Here is an 18,911-nt window from a genome sequence, read left to right on the forward strand (position 1 = left end):
TTTGGTTTGAGTTTTATGGTGTGGTGTTAAATTCTTCTGAATTTAAAGGGGAAATTCAGAAGATGGCACCTCCATGACCATTTGAAACCTGAATTTTCCAAATTTCTAGTAAAAATCTTCAAAAGTCATGTTGATAAAAGTGAAACCAAGGATTGATGACATTTTAATATAAGCCTAAAACTTGAATTATGTCAAAAATAATATCAGATAAGAAAACTTTTCCAATTTATTGTACTCTGATTAAGCTTTTCTCTATGGAGCTATCAGGTTTTTTCATTTATAAGGATTTTGAATCCTCCGTTATGCTATTTAATTTTCATGGAAATCATCCCCATATGAAAACTTCCATTGCTGTAATATGCTATACCACCATAAAGAAGCACTTTTAGGTAATTTTTAATGCTATCGTCTTACTTGTGGGATAGATTTTTTGAAATTAGGTCTTTTAATTGGGGATGGTCACCAATTTGGTCCCTTCCGTTACGCCTATACTGGGATGACCTACTTTTTGCCAAAATTTTAAGGGGACTCATGTTCTAATTCTGTTTGATATTTTGGGTCTCCCAGAAAAATTATTTGATTTCTGGGGTCTTTATGTATTCATATACACAAAAATGAATTTCCATGTTCATTATTCTTTTTACACAGAAAGTTCAGAGACTTTTTAAAATTGCATTGTAGTCTAATGTTGTAGTGGCGAAGAGATTTTGAGTAGTATAATTCACACCCCAGTTGTACAAATTCAATCAATTGGATTGGCATGTCTTATTTGAGTTAAAGCTATCCAATGCTACTATAAAAACAATATTTAGTGTACTCAAGTACTGTACTTTTACCATTTCAGACATGGTGCTGATCATTTTCAACCACCCAAAATTTAAAATAAATTTTAAACAAATACTCGTGATTTCGATCAAATATTTCAAAGAAAAAGCTGGAAACTTTGATACTTACCTCTCAGATTCATTATTATATAATGACAGAAATTAAAAATCTTTCCCACAATCTTGGTCGAAATAATATTGAGGTTTTTGTGTAATTTAACATTTTTCAAAATTTAGAGTTTGGGTGAAAATAGCGATTTTAGCTTCCACTTTATTTCAGACTTTATTTCATTGAATATTTCGATTTTTGAGTTATACTCAAAAAACTTTCTACCATAGAATGAGTGGTCTAACACAGGGCTTTTTTTCAGGACACCCTGTATCCTTGGGGCCATCCATATAGTACGTACGCAGTTAAGTGGGGAGAGGGGGGTTTAGCAAAACGTACATCTATTGTTTAAATGACATAATTTCTATTGTTCTCTGCGTATAAGGGGGTATCAAATTTTTGGAAAATCTTTGCGTACGTACTATATAGTGTGCAGGGGGGGTCAAGGTCCCACCCAAAATTTCAGGTCCCAGCACTTGAGAAACTCCCACCTGATAGTTGACTTTCCAAGTCCCACCTAAAATAGGGATTTTATTTAATAAAATTTTTTTAATTACCAAATTTCGATGTGCTGACCTCCCCTTCAATTTTTACTTGTTCACGGATAGGAAATGTAAAGCAATTCAATTCAACAACAACAAACTCTGTTAGGGGAATTTTCAATGAAAAACAGATTACAGGATTCAAAGACAAATATGTAAAAATCTAAAATTTAAAATAATTTTTCTTTCAAAATTTCCATAAGAGTCCCATCTAAAGATTTCTAGTCCCACCTCGACCTATTTCCCCCACCTGAAAGTCCAAAATTTCAGACTCCCACCTGGCTGTTTTGGACCCAAAAATCCAAAAAAAAACCCCTGCAGAGAGTGGGGGGGGGGGTGCACACTATGTATATAGACGGCCCCTTCCTCGGATTATTATTCTTCAAAAAAGCCTGAACCAAAAAGAGTTAAACGTCATCTTTTCCCATCGGAAACTAAAAAAAAATCCGAAAAAGCATTCTTTGTGGGTTCAAAAATTGTAACCTGGATTTCAAAATTTTATAGTTCGATATCAATTTTCAAAAGTATCAATCAATCATATTTACATTTCAGTTTACTATATGTATAAAAAATCTAAAACTACAAAAAGAAAGAATATCCTTGGTCTCACTTATCAACATAATGTTCATCGTTAATATCAACAGGTGGTTTGTTAAGGAAAGGTGACCACGTTCCTTGTATAGATGGATTATCACTTAACCAAGGTTGATGTAATCTCTCGCTTCTCCATTGCCGTCCACTTTCATTTCGTAAACGTTCTAACCATTCTCTGATGGCAATATCGTCGTTATTTGGGATCTGTATGATACGAGAGTTTCCATTCACTGTGAAGGGAAGATGTGGAACGTTTTAGAGAGCAATAAATTAAACAACCACAAACTTGATTTGACTGAAAAAAAAGCTTTTTACTCATACTTATGAATATTCATTTATTTGACATGATTTTACAACATCATCTAAGAAAATTCTAAAAATTCCACTTCTATGAATTAAAGTTTTTACTGTGCTTTGAAAATATGTTTTAGAAAATAGTGTCGTTTATACTACGAGATGTTAGACATAAACACTGAGCTCGATTTAAATCGATTAAAAAAAAGAAGAGATTATGAAAGCAGCATACAGTAGTTTGCCACAAGCCTCGGTGATTGTCCTCTTCTTTCTTGGAGGTAAACAGCAACTTCTGGATTGTTTTCTATAAATTGGTCAACTTCCAAATCGAGAAACCGCCTAAAATTAATTAAAAATGAATTTCAGCCATCGAAATACAAGAAAAGAAAACTGAGTTTATAGCACTTTCTAATGAAATTCAATAAAAAACTATTATCATCATATAGAAACAAGGCGAAGGATTGTCTTTATGTTTCAACTAGATGCTTTTTATAAGAACGGTGTTTTTCTATTTTATCATGATATTAATTTTTTGGAAAAATCATTACAGCCTAAATCTAGGATGCAATGTATACATACAACAAGAATTTGGCATTTTTGTGAAACTTCAGCATTATTGGGGAATAATTGACTATTAACAAGTAAAAGGCTATAGAAATGACATTCTTAGCTTTAGTTGTCAAATTCCATGGTGGGGGTATTCTAAGCATATTCTTAATTCATCATGATCATGATTTATTCTTATAAAGTATGTTCTTATGAAAGAAAAAGCATGTAAATATTGTCAAAACTTTTAAACTACCTTTAGGGGATAAATTTTTTTGTGAGTAGATATTTTTGCTTTTACTTTTTCAACTAATTCCTTTCATTTTAAAATCTAGGTTTTTGGCAAAAATACTCTGCCAACGCACCAGACTTTACAAACACTGGACACACGTCTGGTGTTGGATGAGGATACTTTTTAACACCGGAAAACCGGATAAGGGGCCGTCCACATAGTACGTTTGCACTAAAATGTTGAAAATTGAGTACCCCCTCCCCCTGTAGGCAAGCGTACGCAAATGGCTATACCCCCTGGTAAGTACGTGTACTTTTTCATTCAGCCCCCTACTTGGTTGAAGAAATTTTCGAATTCGGACCTTTATTTCATAGTACATGAGACTCAATGTTTATTAAGAAACTTTTTCTTTTCCTTGATGTGTATAATAAACGAACAATAATTCTCTTTTTATTCTCTTTCAAAAGATTTTACAAGCAAAAAAGGGCTATGAAGAATTATTCTCTACACACATACATTCTCCTTTGACCCCTCCCCTCCCCCTGTACGCAAGCATACCGTGAGTGGTCCTAAATTCGACAGCCCTGCCTATTGCCGAACCCCCCCCCAAATAACTGTTATGAAAAAAAATTCTATGTTTACAAACATTCCCTCTCCAAGTTGAACGATAAACTATTGCAAGAACTCTCGAAACAAAACATCCAACAAGATGGCTTTAAATGTCAAGATGTCAATGTGATCAAAAAAATGAGAGTTGTAAAAATAATTATTAGTAATTAAATAATTTCCTTTCATTCTAAATCCGTTGTTTGTGTTTGAAACATTAACAAAATGATATTTGATTTAATGGGTTCAATGTATCAAATCTTCTTAGTTTAGTTGTGTCACAGTGAAAGGTTTGTTTTTATTTTATTTTGTATCTTTGAAAGACCCCATCGAAATTAGGCAGGCGAGGGTTGTCAGATTTAGGACCATTCACGGTACGCTTTCCAGAACAGTCACTGGAAGATTCCGGACAGTCAGGCACATCCTGGCAAATGAACGGGGTGAGCATTTGCATGGGGTATTCGTCACCCAGTGTAAATGAGATGGGACGTCTCAGGCTAAAAGCGTGAAAATGAATAAAAATGAACTTCAAACTGAAAAAGGGAAAAAAGGAAGAAAACTGGGAACTTTATTTTTTCATTAAAAGTTTCTTCAATCTTCGAAGACAAAATTGACCCATGGAAAAAAAATTTCATCCATGCAGTTCCTTGAAATGAAGCAAAATATCTCCAACCCGGTTCAATAGACCTTTTTTTAATGAGGCCACCCTGTTGAATAATTATGTAGTCCAGCAAAAAAACAATGATATAGCCATGCATAATTATTATAATATGCATGAAACAGTAATTATACATGGCTGTATCATTGTTTTTATGCTGGACTACATAATTATTCAACAGGGTTGCCTCTTTAAAAAAAGGTCTATTAAACTGGGTATTCGGCGCTATAACGTCACTTTCGTTTTCGACCCCGTTCATTTGCCAATGGTCGCAAGTGAAAAATACCCCGTTCATTTGCCAGGATGTGCCTGACTGCCGGAGCACTTCAGGTGTTCCGGAGCACGTTTTTCACCTATTGGCAAGGTCTGCACCGGAACTCTGGAACGTTCCGGTGCACTTCCGTTGTTCCGGAGCAAGATATCTGCAATATGATCATGATATCACTCGGTTTTTAAGAACGTGTTAAAAATCACTTGCTCCGGAAGCACTGGAAGAGCTCTGGTACTTTCCGGTGAGAAAAATAGTGTTTTTTAGCTGCTCAAGAGAGCTCCGGAAGTTTCCGGAGCGCCGGGAGGGTCCTGAAATTAGAAGAGGGATGTCAACATTAGACCAACTTACAGTATATATCCCCATAAAATTAGCAGAAAAATTCCAGAAAAGTCAGAAAAATCTTTTAGTGCAAGATCTTATCCAACATTCAAAAGGACGCTACCTCTTCAAAATTGAGACTGCTTATATTTTAATCTGGTTTTATCCCTCCCTTTACTAGCTAAAAAATGGATAGCGAATTGCTTGGACTCACCTAATGCCTCTACTCCCTGGATTATCAGAACAATAGTTTATTGTCAATCTCTTTAACTGACAAACATATCTTCCGAATTTCCAAAAAGGCTCGAATGTATCATTTGAAGGATGTTTATGTGGAACTTTGAGCATCTTTGCACGAGTTGTTACTGCCTTGACATTTGGAACATATTTCAAGCTTTTCTGAATGGGCCCTCTTACTTTACTGGTACTCATTCTTCGTAACTATAAATGAAAAAAGTAAAAACTTTAAAAAGTCTTTTTGAGGTTAGAAATAAAACGAAATGAAACCAAATAAAATTGTACAATTACCAGCTAAAATTTAAGACGTCCGCTTCTCACACTAAAAATTTTCTTGTAAGTTCAATCTATGGTTGTTAGTTTACGTAAAAAGCATAAGAGTTTATTTACAGAAAATTCCGGAGCCCTGCCCTACATATATATCTGCTATGCTTTTTTAAAGCGCTTTATCTAATAGCCATCTATCAAAATATCAAAACAAAAAAGCACATGGCGGAAAAAGAGCTCAAAATGACGGACAAACAGAACAGTTTCCACCACCAGCTACAGTAGTTAATTTTAATGTATTCTTTTAGCTTGTCTGTTAGTAAGGGATTCTTGAAGATTAATCTATGTTTAAATACTTCTAAATTGCAACGATTTTCAACAAATTATGCATCCGAAGAATTCAAGAAAAGATTGAAAACAATTGAACATGTTTTTGATTTACGAGAACCAAGTCAATAGTAAGATTTTCCTTCATATATAGTGCTCGATAATTGTTTGATATATTAAAACACCTTTTTTATCAGCTGAAATTGATAGAAAGGTTGAAACTGTTTTTCTTGGCTTAGTGGTCACAGAGGAATAATCCTTTTTCAATCAGTGATTCAAGCTTTCATTTTGTTCCTGTCTTTAAAGAAAGGTGTTGGAATTAGAGGAGAGATGTCGATATTAGACCAACTTACAGTACATGAGCCTTTTTAGGGTATTGTAGGAAGCTTGGTTTCCTTGTCCGACTTGGCTTGGCTTGTAAAGATTCCCATTTCGGTACTAAGATTCTCACTTTTTTTCCCAGGATTTCTGTCATCAGATAGACCTTTTTTCAAAGAGGACGTCCTGTTGAATAATTATGTAGTCCAGCCATAAAAACAATGATAGAGCCATGCATAATTACTGTATCATGCATATTGTAATGATTATGCATGGTTTTATCATTTTTTTTTCTGCTGGACTACATACCGTGAGTGTTCCTAAATCCGACAGCCCTGCCTAAATCCGACTCCCCAAATAACTGCTATGAAAAAAAATTCTATGTTTACAAACATTCCCTCTCCAAGTTGAACAATAAACTATTGCAAGAACTCTCGAAACAAAACATCTAACAAGATTACTCTAATGTCAAGATGTCAATTAATGTGATCAAAAAAGAGTTGTAAAAATAATTACAAATAATTGTTATTTGCTTCAATTGGTTCAATATATCAAATTTCTCAGTTTAGTTGACACTTTGGTATCTCCATTGCGTCACAGCGAAAGGTTTGTTTTTATTTTACTTTGTATCTTTGAAAGACCCCATCGGATTTAGGCAGGGCTGTCGGATTTAGGACCACTCACGGTAATTATTCAACAGGGTGGCCTCTTTGAAAAAAGGTCTATTGGAAAAGCTTTGTTTCTAAAATTTAAAACATTTTGTGTTTACAGACAAAACTGCCCAAATTTCCGAAGCTTATTTTTCAACTACACGAAGTCCTGGTCTTTTTCTGACAGAAAAGTGGCAAAAGCTGACTCCAACAGCCTCAAGGAAATGTCGAAGCATCAGACTCAACGAGTTGGATGAGCTGTTCAAGCAAAAGCCAAAAAAAAAAAAAAAAAGAGGTACAAAAAAATCTTTAGTGCGGAAAACATACCGTCAACTGCTCCAACTTGGGACTATCTTACGCAACGTGGGACGGTCATTCCACCACCATTTCACCGAACCTCCAAAGAGTCATTTGATTTGAGTTCAATGAACCGCGTATTAAAAAGTACACGATTTCTCTTTCGCACCGAGTAGGCTTTTAAATCGAAATATGAAAAATCTGCAGTGGAAAACACACGCGGATGTGAGCGTTTGACGTTCCTTTGCGCGGCAAGTTACTCGCTATTTGTTAATCTCATCGGGCGATAGACGGTTAAGCGGCAGGCGTTCTTTAATTCTCCATTCGGCGTCCGGTCATTCAAAGCGGTTCGGTCTTTAGAGCAGTTTGTGTGGTTGTTTAAGCTTTTTGTGTGGTAGTTCAAGCTTTTCGCGTGGTAGTTCAAGCTTTTTGTGTGGTAGTTTAAGCATTTGATGTGGTGGTTTAAGCTTTTAGTGTGGTGGTTTAAGCATTTGATGTGGCGGTTTAGGCTTTTTGTGCGGTAGTTCAAGCATTCAGTGTGGTGCTTCTATACCGTTGGGTGGTAATAAAAGTGTTATATACGTGGTGGTTTAAGTTTTTCGTGTGGTGGTTCAATCGTTAGGTGGTGGTTAAAGCTTTTCATGTGGTGGTTCAAGCTTTTCGTGTTGTGGGTTAGTCGTTAGGTGGTGGTTCCATCGTTAGTTGGTGGTTCAAATTGTTATGTGGTCGTCGTTTAGTAATTTATGCGGATAAATTATAATAAATTTAAAAAGGAAATAATTCGAGGTAATTTGTCGATTAAAATAGTTCTAAAATGGTAACAAAGCAGTAGGCGGTTAACTCCAGACCACTGACCTTTATATATCCCTGGACCAAGTAATATCCGCTATCTTTGTTCAGAGTTTTTTGAAAAGTGGTACACTAATGGCGGCGCTATTCAATAGCGGTGTAAATGTACCGGCTTTGAAAGTAACCAAAATAAAGCGATGAGCTGCATGACTTGCGGCTTTCGCTAGACTTATGCAAAAGGAGGAATTTATTTTGTTGGTGAGATGCTTTTTTCGAATTTTTTATCAGATGATTTATCGCATCAAATGATTTATCGCATCGAATATTTTATCACATCGAATAATTTATTAAATGATTTATCGCATCGAATAATTTATCGCATAATCGAAATTTTTATCGCATATTTTATAGCATCGAATGATTTCTCGTATAATTTATCGCATCGAAAGAGTTTATCGAATAATTTATCGCATAATGGAATATTTTATCACATAAGGCAGCTACGGCTTTCCATAGATTTTATCAATTTTTTTTACATGGGCCACTAAAATAAGCTTATACGTTATAGGTTCCAAATATTTCCTACCTTAAAGGTATTTAACTTCACGATTTTAGTAAAAATTGCAAAATTTAATACTCGTGAAATCTTTTATTTTATGCCAAGAACCCCTAGAAAAATGAAAGAAGTCAGGTAAAACACAGACAAAATCGCGAAATTAAATATCCGCAAAATGAAACCCAGGACAAGAGAGCAAGAGTCACCATCCCAAAATCGTGAATAAAAAAAATTTGTCGCTTCGCAGCTACCATTATTAGAACTTCTTAATTGAGAAATTCCCGGGACCGAATTATTTCCTTTTTAAATTTATTATAATTTATCCGCATAAATTACTAAACGACGACCACCTAACGATTAAACCACCACACGAAAAGCTTGAACCACCACCTAACGATTGAACCACCGCACGAAAAGCTTAAACCACCACGTAACAATTTTACTACCACACAACGGTATAGAAGCACCGCACTGAATGCTTGAACTACCGCACGAAAAGCTTAAACTACCGCCCGAAAAGCCTAAACCGCCACACCAATTGCTTAAACAACTACACCAAATGCTCAAACTACCACACAAAAAGCTTGAACTACCACACGAAAAGCTTGAACTACCACACGAAAAGCAGCACTTTTGACAGCTGTGGCGTTCCATAGAGAAAGGTCCTATTCCGAAGAGTATACAATTTCCCCCAGAAAGCCTCTTCTACACTTTACAGATCACCCTGGCCCTAACTGATAAGATCGAAATAATCAAAAATCGAAAATATCGAAAAGGTCAAAAAGGAAAAATCGAAAAAGTCACTTTTGGCCATCCACAACCCCGACCGATAAGTGACTGTACCACCCCTACCGATTCATTTCTAATCGTGTATCACGGGAATTAACTACATGTGGTCTAAAAGAACGACAAATTACGCATGCGTGTTAATGCAGAAGTCTAATTTTTTAACTCTTCGGAATGGGACCTTTCTCTGACTGTATGACAGAAAGGATTATTGATAAACTTGGTGGAGTTATCAAAACAAATTTGTTGTCAAAGAGATTTAACAGTAAGTGAAAATATAGGCCAGATATCAACAAGTCCCATGTTGCGTATACTCGTTCCAAAGTTGGAGTAGTTGACGGTACAGAGGGGTCATACAGTTACTATGACACTTAGTACGTGGTGGTGTAACAACTAAGAAACTTTAAAACAGTTACTCCAAAGTGGAGTAAGTGCACATTTTTTCACTTTTTTGAAATTCCCTAAATTGTTTTCAAAAATTTGAAATTTTTCGAAGAAAAATTGAATTGTTTTTGGAAAAATATCTGAAATTTTTCCATGAAAATAATTTTTTTGTCATATTTATGAAAATAGAAATCGTGGAATGCTTTGATAGTGACTTAAACCAAGTATATAAACTTATTCCAACAATTCTTTTAAAAATGAAAAAAATAAAATTGTCTTATATATCTAAAAAAGCCGCAAATTACCCATTTTATGAGGTGGTGTACCCCTTTTTGAGCACTAAAAACAGTTACTCCACAGTGGAGTAAGTAATGGTGGTGGTGGTGGGACAATAAATTTTCCAAAATGGCAGTTACTCATCATAGTGTCATAGAGTAACTGCATGACCCCCCCCCCCCCCCTGGACGGTACTACAAAAATATAACCTCAGCGAACAATAAAGATGAAAATCAAGGGCTAAGAAATCGATACGCTTGGAATGGCTGGAATATCAGGATTTTATTTCTGTATTACGGATTTCCCTCCCAAAAGGTTGGAGTACATAATCTAATATGCGGAGTCAATAGGTCATCACAAACGAATATTATTGAGAAAAGCAGCAATTTTGCTCCTTCTGTGCAAATACCAATGACCTTTTTCTAGACACTATGTCATGTTGAATGATTAAAAACCCAGCACTAAACAATGATATCAGGCTGAATCATTTAAGGCGTGTGATAGCACGCGCACGCCTCCACACACACCTAAAATCTCTGAGGGGTGTGATCAATCACACGCCATAAATCCAAATTTCACTACTAAAGTTATACACCGCACTCCTTATCACACGCCTAAATTCCAAAAAATAAAGTTTTGGGAGTGTGATTGACCATACGCCTGCATTTTTCAAATGACAAAGCCTGTGATATACCGTGAGATTGGGTAACTTACATCAGTGGAGGCTAACATGCATAGCCCTGAAATGAAAGACCTGGCTGGTCATTAAAATACAAAGTTAAATCAAAACAAAAATGGTAGAGTAGGAGCAATGCATAATTATTACGAGTGGCCGAGAAAGTTGGTGTGACGCAAAAATTGCACGATGAACGAAGCGCTAGAAAAACGCCTACTGAAAATTGAAACTAGAAATTTATTGAATATTCCACTGATGAAGTATCAAACTTTTTGTTTTTTGTAGTTATTATAAATTCATAGTTTTTAAATAATATTTTTCAAGTCAAAGCACAATTAAAGTGAATTTAAGATGATTGGGTGGATATTGGGCAGACGGGCGTTTTGTATGTCCCGAATGAAATTAGACGAGAGTAAAAGACAGGGGCGCTTTATTATGTATTGTTAACCGGTTACTTTTTCGAAGTGGGCTACACGACTTTTTGCGCAATGTAATTGGTTCTTTTCGCATGACGACGGGCCTATATTGTCCAGAGTTGCCCGTCGTTAGGAAAATTCATTGTGGCGTCACTTGTTCAAAGGAAAATGAACAATGCGTTGACATTATTTCTCTCATTTTTTATTTCTGACGTCAGAAGTTATAACAATTTTTTATCATTTTTCAATTTTTTTTCGCTTTATTTCGCTATTTTTCCTCGGTCAACGCAACAACCTTGCAAGCTCGGTCATAACATAACCTCGGGCAATATTCCTCAGTACAGCCCTCACTAACCAGTCATTTTTGTATTAATATTAATTCACTTTTTTATTTTTTCGCGATTGCAAAATGAATTTTTTATTTTCGAATTAAGGAAATATAATGTAATATATTATATTTGATTGTCAATGCCAAAAGATATTTCTTTACTTTACGAATAATCTGCTATGTTGCTTCGCCACTTACCCCCGGATTGTTTTAGTAGGCACTTCTGTCACGTGAATAAAACATGTATATATGTTGAACCCGACTGTGGACTGACAGAAATTGCAATTACATAAATTATTGTGGAAGTGAATGCTTGAGACAAATTTTTGGGAAATCAAAAAGACAACTTTTGTAAGGATGTCAAGTTTTGTTTATATGGCACTTTGTGACGGACTGATTATTAGTTTCATAAAAATGATCTAGTTTACAAATTCGGCAAATTTAAAATGCGAAAGTTAAAAACAAATAAAAGGTTTTAATTGGTTTGTCTATGTATGTAAAGCAGTGAAAATGTAGTAAAATCATAAAATTCAATTAACTAATTACACATTATGTCTTTTTATAACTTTCTGACAACTTATCTTCATTGAAAATGAAGAAGAGTAAGTGTGAACACTTATTGCTAAAGATAATAATTTTTTTCAGCTATTCCGAGGCAAGAGCAATCAAGAGGAAGATAATTTATCATGCTGGACCAACCAACAGTGGGAAAACCCATCATGCCCTTCAAAATTTCTTCAGTGGGTCTTCTGGTGTTTATTGTGGTCCATTGAGGATGTTAGCTGCAGAAATTTACCATAAAACTAATCAAAAGGTTTCCAAAAATACAAATTCTCTTAATTTTAACAAAGATAGATTTCTAATTTGCACTTTTTTATCATTCTAAGACTTTTTGGCTAACTTTTCAGTGCAACTGGTTTACTTCAATTGATAAATTCACTTATCAATCAGGACAAGTTGTTATGCTGGAATAACGGCACTCATTAGATTAGACCTTGCAACTAAATTGAAATTATCATCAAAATACCAACGTTCAACTATCTGTTATAATTTTATATTTTCAGGATATACCATGTGACATGATAACAGGTGAAGAGAGGTTATGGGCTACTGATAAGGGTACACCTTCAAATCATATCTCTTGTACCGTTGAAATGTGTTCAACCCACCATCAATGTAAGTGAATTTGAGACATGTTACATATATTTTTTAGATCAAAACGTCATTTTCTTTTTTAAGTAATGGGTTATTTTTATCAATACTGGAAATTGTTGATCTTAAATGCAAGAAAGGTTTCCAGTGAGATTACATAGTTTGCACCCCCTTTTTAATAGGGAGGGGTGCCATGTTTTTTTTAGGGGATACCAAGATTTGCCAAAAAGACTGGGGGAAAGGGAATTCAGGGGGTCAAATAAAAGATGAGGTTTTTGGAAATTTTGGTCAGTTTAATCATATACAAATGGTCACAGTCTGTTTTAATCCGGGGGAGGGTACCAGGGTTGCGAGCTGGCGGGGGGTGTCGCCCGACTTTCGACCTTTGGACCCTTACCAGGAATAAAAAGGAAAAAAACAAAGGAAAAAACAAGGAAAAATTTGTGAATTTTACGACTCTTATTGGGACAAATTTGACCTATTTTGACCAAATTTCGATCTTTCCCGGTTAAAAAGTTGAAATTTTCCTATTTTTCCGACCCTTAGTGGGACTTTGGAAATCCAAAAAAGGTACCCTTAAGGGCGGCACAATACCGTACCCTCCATTTGCCTAAGTACCAGGGTTTTAATTTGTATCGTGAAATTGTTGGCTCGTGTCTGTATATAATTTGTACTCTTTGATCATCTTGGTGGTGCAGAAAGGGAGTTTCTTTTGAAACAGATATTCTATTGAAAAGGGGGGGGGGAGTAAAATTTCATTCCAGAAGGGTTAATAGGAATAGGAATATAGGGGGTTCTTACCCCCTGCAAACTATGGAATTATCAACGAAATTCATTTACAGCAGTGATTTTTTCAACTATTTCTTAAGGTAATAAACTAAATCTAATTTTCATTATGCAGTTGAAGTTGCTGTGATCGACGAGATTCAAATGCTGCGTTGTCCAGAAAGAGGATGGGCTTGGACGAGAGCTTTGTTGGGAATACCAGCGAAGGAAATCCATCTTTGTGGTGAACCAGCTGGCTTAGATATCGTTAAAAAGATGTTAAATTCAACCAAAGATACATTAGAGGTTGGTAATTTTCTTAGTATTCTTCACTTATCCTTCTTGCTTCTGTGATAATTAATTAACTTGGTTTATCAACAAATTCTATATTGATCTCATAACAAGATTTATTAAAGAAAGGGCACAGTCTTACTTAATTTTTAAGTTATATTATATTTTTAATTTGTTAAATTAATTAACAAAATTTGAACTATTTTTTCCTGCTTTACTCATAAGGTTTATCATTACAAACGGCTCACCAATCTACGTGTTGAAAAAAACATTGTACAAAATATTAAACGATTAAAAGAAGGTGATTGCTTGGTAGCATTCTCACAAAAGAAAATCTATGACTATCGTAAACTGATCGAAGATAGACTTGGATTGAAATGTTCTGTGGTGTATGGTCGACTTCCTTCAAACATTCGATTGGAGCAAGCCAAACAGTTTAATGAAGGGCATTCGAAAATTCTGATCGCTTCTGATGCAATAGGAATGGGTATGAACCTGTGAGTGGTTGTATTTTCCAGTTTGATAATACAAGAAAACTTCTAAGATAGAACTTCTATTAAATCATATATTTCTTAGACAAGTTAAACTATGTTACATTAGCCAGAGTTTAAAAAATTGGTTCTCACTCTTGTAAAATATCACATTTAAGTTCGTATAAATGCGTATACAAACTCCTTTTTCCCCTTGAATTATATTTCTTTTTGTTTTTAAATATGAGCACAAACCAATATGCAATTTAAATTTTAGCAAAATTACAGACTTCTCTGCTATGTTGAGAAAGAATCTAGTCGATTTTCTTGAAAAAACAAATTTAGTATCCAAACAGTTTTCTGTCTTCTAAGTGTTCTTTCTTCTATTTTGACATTTCATTGGTCGCATAATTCAATGTTTGGAAATAATTTCGAATTAATGTGATGTATAAATCAAACGAGCCATTTATGCTGACAAAGTAGATTTAACAAAAAGATTTCTTAAAATTTTGGCTTGCGCGGCGCGTTTTAGAGAGAGAAAGTTGTTCTTTTATTGTTTACAAAATGGTGCTGTGTAAGCAAATGGTAGGAGATACGTCACATGGTATTCTTTAAATTTTGAAACACTTTAATTTCGTTTTAATAACATTAGGAATATTCAGAGGATAATTTTCTCCTCATTGGACAAGTTTGACGGGAAAGTATTCGGTGAAGCACCCGTTCACCACATCAAACAAATTGCTGGCAGAGCTGGAAGATATCGTTCAAAATACAAGAATGGATACGTTTCAACGTAAGTTGGTTATGAAAATATGTGAAAGGCGGAATGTCTATAACTCTACTTGAATGTTTTTTAACTTGGAAAGTTCTCTGGTCTAAGATCAGTTAAGAGTCCTGATAAACTAGTCTCTTTAACTCTGAATTTCCTATGATTCGAACAAATTAGTGGTCCTCGTGTATAATCGAGATATTGAAACCCCACTGTGATTGTAACTGTCCAATTTTCAAGATGAATCTGATATATTATCTATCAGAAAGATCTTTGTTGCTAACATTTTTAGGGCGAAATAGCAACCATTTTTGGTTGTAAGATTAACTTTAGAATGTCTTTGTGTCTGGTTATAATTTCAGTCCCTTCAGTAAAGTGCGTCAAACTTTGCAAGACAAACAAGCTAAAATTTGAGATTCTAGTCCAATATCTTTGTATAAAACCTGTAGTAGCAATGAGATTTTCCGTTCTCCTCAGAGAGTACAGTACATTAACTATTTTTTCTTGTTCTGACAGACTGCAGTATGATGATTTACGAAGGCTCCATTCCATTATGGCTGAAGAAATACCAAATATTAAGGTAATGGTTTGAATATGAAAATGTGCTGGAATAGTTCGGTTGCAATGATGAAGATCGTGCATATAACTAACGTTGCACGAAAGGCTATGTGATGGCCTTTCAAAAAGAAAGGCTATGTGCATTCGCGCAGTTATGTTAAGTAAAAGTGTTGTGATGGCCTTTCACAAATTACTTTTCATCTAACATTCATCCATTCGTTAATTTGAAATGTTAGATTTGTTTGTTGCACCGACATTTAATTTTAATTGATCGAGATATACAGACTCGCCATTGTATTCAAAGTGGAAAACACGAAAAAGTTTTTATCTGATCTAGTAATGAATAAGAAACCTCATGAAAACCTCCTAAAAATGACTGCCCAAGGTATTTGAAGACTAGACGCTTTAACAAAGGCAGCGTTAACAGAGTTTAAAAAGCCATGACCAACTCTAGGTAACAAAAAAGAAAGAGTTGGAAAAGACCAAAAATTGAAATGCGTTATAAAAGTAATTGATCTTTGAATGATGATCTTTCTATTTATGATAATATAAAGTACAATTGTTATGACAGCCTATTCTTTCTTTTCCACAGTGCAGATCAGTAACGAGTCACAGCCCCCTTAGACTCCTTCCTGAACGGTGGTATTTTGAAATGCCGATAGCATGTTCTTTATTTTGCATGTTATAGAAACAAGTCACAACCCGATCTGCCTCTTTCCTGAACGGTGGCATTCTGAAGGGTGGCATTTTGAAATGACGGCAGCCTGTTTTTTCTTTTCAATGTTACAGAAACAAGTCACAACCCCCTCAAACTTTTTTCTGAACGACATCCATCTCGTTTTGATAAATTGTCAACCTCAACCTCAAAACTTGCGATGGTATTCGTGATGATACACGCGTTGACCCGTTAATTTGGTTCGGTTCTTAAAACTGATTTTCTTTCCCTTCTCGTCATTTTATGTTACTGCTTTTGTATAATTGGTATTCGTTTATTTTGGTCGTTTTCGTATAAGTTGTGTTATTTAGCCGTCTGAAATGGTCTTTCTATCGTTGTGACCTTTTTTGTTCATGTCCCGTGCTCACGCTGGTGTGGAGTAACGTGGACCCCACTGTAGGCTTACTGAGCAACAAGGGACATATGAGTGAAGTATTTTAAAGGAAAAAATATAGATTGAGTTATTTTTTTCTTCTCTTTACGTGGTTGGATGATGAATGAAGAGAGAGGTTCTCCACGAAGGTAATCATGATAGCTTTGTTGTTTTGGATCAAGAATTCAACACCAAATGATCGCAATGATTCATCAACATCGACAGCGTCGTCTTCATCGTCATCATCGACGTCAAACTCTTCGTCGTCACCATCATCCATGACGTCACTGACGTCATATTCTTCATCGTCGGACTCTGTATCCACTTCAATGGGATCACCGTAGACAGAGCGGTACAGTTCTTCGAAGCTCATGTTTTCGTATGGGTCTTCTTCTGCAATTCTTACCCCATATTGGTATTCAAACTGATTATTCGAATACCATTCTTCTTCAGATGATTGGAAGAATAGATCCAAAGAATAGTCCTCCATTTCGTCATTCTCCACAAGTGATTTCTGCCAACAGGAATAGAATTTTTCATTGGCTAGCAATTTCTCTTCCTTTTCATAAAGTTTTTGAAGGAGAATTTCGTTTACTTTTTCACTTTCTGCTAATTCAATTGCAAGTGAATCAATTAATTTTTGATCCAGACAGAAAGGTTGATCTTCCATTTTCGTCTGCACTTCCTCTCCATCCTTCTTGTTCTGACCTGAATTATAACTAATGTACATATTATTAATTGCGGACCATCTTTAATCAATAGGTTCTACTCATCCTGTAATGAAAAAGCTTCTTGTAGAATGCTTTAACTCACTCAAGATTAGTGGTTTTTGGTCCAAATACAAACCTTTTTGTTTTATGCCTGTTTCCCCTCAAAATGATTACCGGTAAAGGACTTTCAAGGGTAGAGAAAGATTTAACACGACTTTTCTATGAGCAGAGAAAAGGGGGGGGTTTACTCAAATCCAGAATTGAAATATTGTACCTTGATGAGTGAAGACGTTTTCACTGGCAACAATATATCTCTCACTATTGACAGCACATCCTTCAGGGGTATGACTGACAAAAGTTTTTGCGAAGGGATGAGCATTCGTCTTTTGAACACTGCTTCCATAAGCATCATCAACTATAAAAATGAAAATGAAAGAAAAAATGGTCAGCTTTTTCCTTGCTAAGCGGGACAGATTAGGGTGACTCTCACTCAGGGATCTATCCGAAGCTTGCGGCAATTCTTTCTTGGGACTTTGATTAAACTTAAAATCAATTACACTATATTGGCCCAGTTTGAATCCATAACCTTGTGCGCCGTAACCGAAAGGTCCAGTTTAAAAAGAAACGATAAAGACCAATACTCACCTTCGACTTGATCCACCGTACTACGGGCCGCAAGGCAACAAATCTTCTTAAAAAATCGCTTCATTTTCTTTCTTCTGAAGCGAAGAATAGACAATTTTATTTGGATAAACCACCAATTGTTGCTTAATGAGTGATAATGAAATTTTCTTTAAAGATGAATTTTATATTTGACGTCAGTTCTTACTTCTGAGACGAAGCCATGCTACGTTGCTTTTATTTTTTAGCAAAGGTAGCTCGTGACGTTGCGACGTGACGCCTTTTTTGACAACAAAAATGCCAACTTTTCGTCGATCCCTAGCCGTCTCTTGTTCTGCCTCTTGACCATGATCGGTCAATTGGACTTGCGCTATTTCGAATTTGTATTATTTAATCCTTCTACAATTGAAACTGAGAAACACTCTGAAAACATTTTCCAAATTCGAATCTCCCTGTAGTGCAGCCAATTAGACTTTCCGCTCGAATTCGTTCATGAACATTTCAACAACTGGACATCCATCTCTTTTGTTTTTTTTGTTGAAAGCGCTGCTAGCTTCGTTGCTGCCTTTTAAAAACATGAAATGTAACAATAAATTTTGATGATATACCACTTGGGAATACCTCGCTAACAACGTCAAAACTTCGACAAAAGTCTCTGTTACTCTACTTTTCTCAAGTATTCTATCTATATCATAACAAAGTTAACAGAGGCAAACTCATCGTCAGCTTGTCAAAACTCCGACTAAAGTTTCTAAATTTTGACTCAAAAGTATGGATTAATTTTAGAGAGTATGGGATTCAAATTAAGATGTTCTTATGACGCAGACTCTGAAGTTAAGCATACTATTTTATTCAAGTTATAAAAAAATTATTGAAGAGACAAAAATGATTCAAAAGTATACACGCAGTTGAAATTCATTATTTCAGAGTTGAAAGTGTTGCTAAAATATATTGAAAACTTGTAAAAAGAATTGGCAGTAATGCTCAAATTCTATTAATCCTTTTACCTAAGTAATTCAAAGAAATAAAATTGTGACAGAATATTGTCGGATTGTTAATAACAAATTTGAAATACAGGCGGGGGAAACGAAGCTCGCTTCAAAGAGACAATAAAAGATAGATGTCCAGTCGTTTATAAGTTCATGGTTCAATTTAGCGAGAGTCAGGAAAATGTAGTAGTATTTAT

General features: G+C 35.2%; 2 protein-coding genes across 2 annotated transcripts in view; one reads left to right on the forward strand and one right to left on the reverse strand.

The window, feature by feature from the left end:
* Positions 1 to 1,963: 1,963 nt before the first annotated feature.
* Positions 1,964 to 5,608, reverse strand: LOC136802315 (large ribosomal subunit protein mL43-like). The gene is made up of 4 exons (XM_067059033.1): positions 5,523 to 5,608; positions 5,209 to 5,435; positions 2,596 to 2,702; positions 1,964 to 2,299 (listed from the first exon to the last, which is right to left on the reverse strand). Exons 2-4 carry the CDS (start codon positions 5,424 to 5,426, stop codon positions 2,082 to 2,084), a joined length of 543 nt encoding a protein of 180 aa, XP_066915134.1. The 5' UTR covers positions 5,427 to 5,435; positions 5,523 to 5,608; the 3' UTR covers positions 1,964 to 2,081.
* Positions 5,609 to 5,705: 97 nt separating this feature from the next.
* The window catches only part of LOC136802316 (ATP-dependent RNA helicase SUPV3L1, mitochondrial-like), a 32,207-nt gene continuing 19,001 nt past the window's right edge, over positions 5,706 to 18,911 (forward strand). Inside the window, exons 1-7 of the mRNA XM_067059034.1 lie at positions 5,706 to 5,956; positions 11,947 to 12,115; positions 12,366 to 12,477; positions 13,355 to 13,524; positions 13,735 to 14,006; positions 14,632 to 14,772; positions 15,265 to 15,328. Coding sequence (XP_066915135.1) covers positions 5,793 to 5,956; positions 11,947 to 12,115; positions 12,366 to 12,477; positions 13,355 to 13,524; positions 13,735 to 14,006; positions 14,632 to 14,772; positions 15,265 to 15,328 — 1,092 coding nt within the window. The 5' untranslated portion in view covers positions 5,706 to 5,792. The remainder of the gene's footprint in view (positions 5,957 to 11,946; positions 12,116 to 12,365; positions 12,478 to 13,354; positions 13,525 to 13,734; positions 14,007 to 14,631; positions 14,773 to 15,264; positions 15,329 to 18,911) is intronic.

The sequence above is a fragment of the Clytia hemisphaerica genome, unplaced genomic scaffold, assembly GCF_902728285.1.
Source record: "Clytia hemisphaerica strain Z4C2 unplaced genomic scaffold, Clytia hemisphaerica genome assembly, whole genome shotgun sequence".
NCBI lineage: Eukaryota > Metazoa > Cnidaria > Hydrozoa > Leptothecata > Clytiidae > Clytia > Clytia hemisphaerica.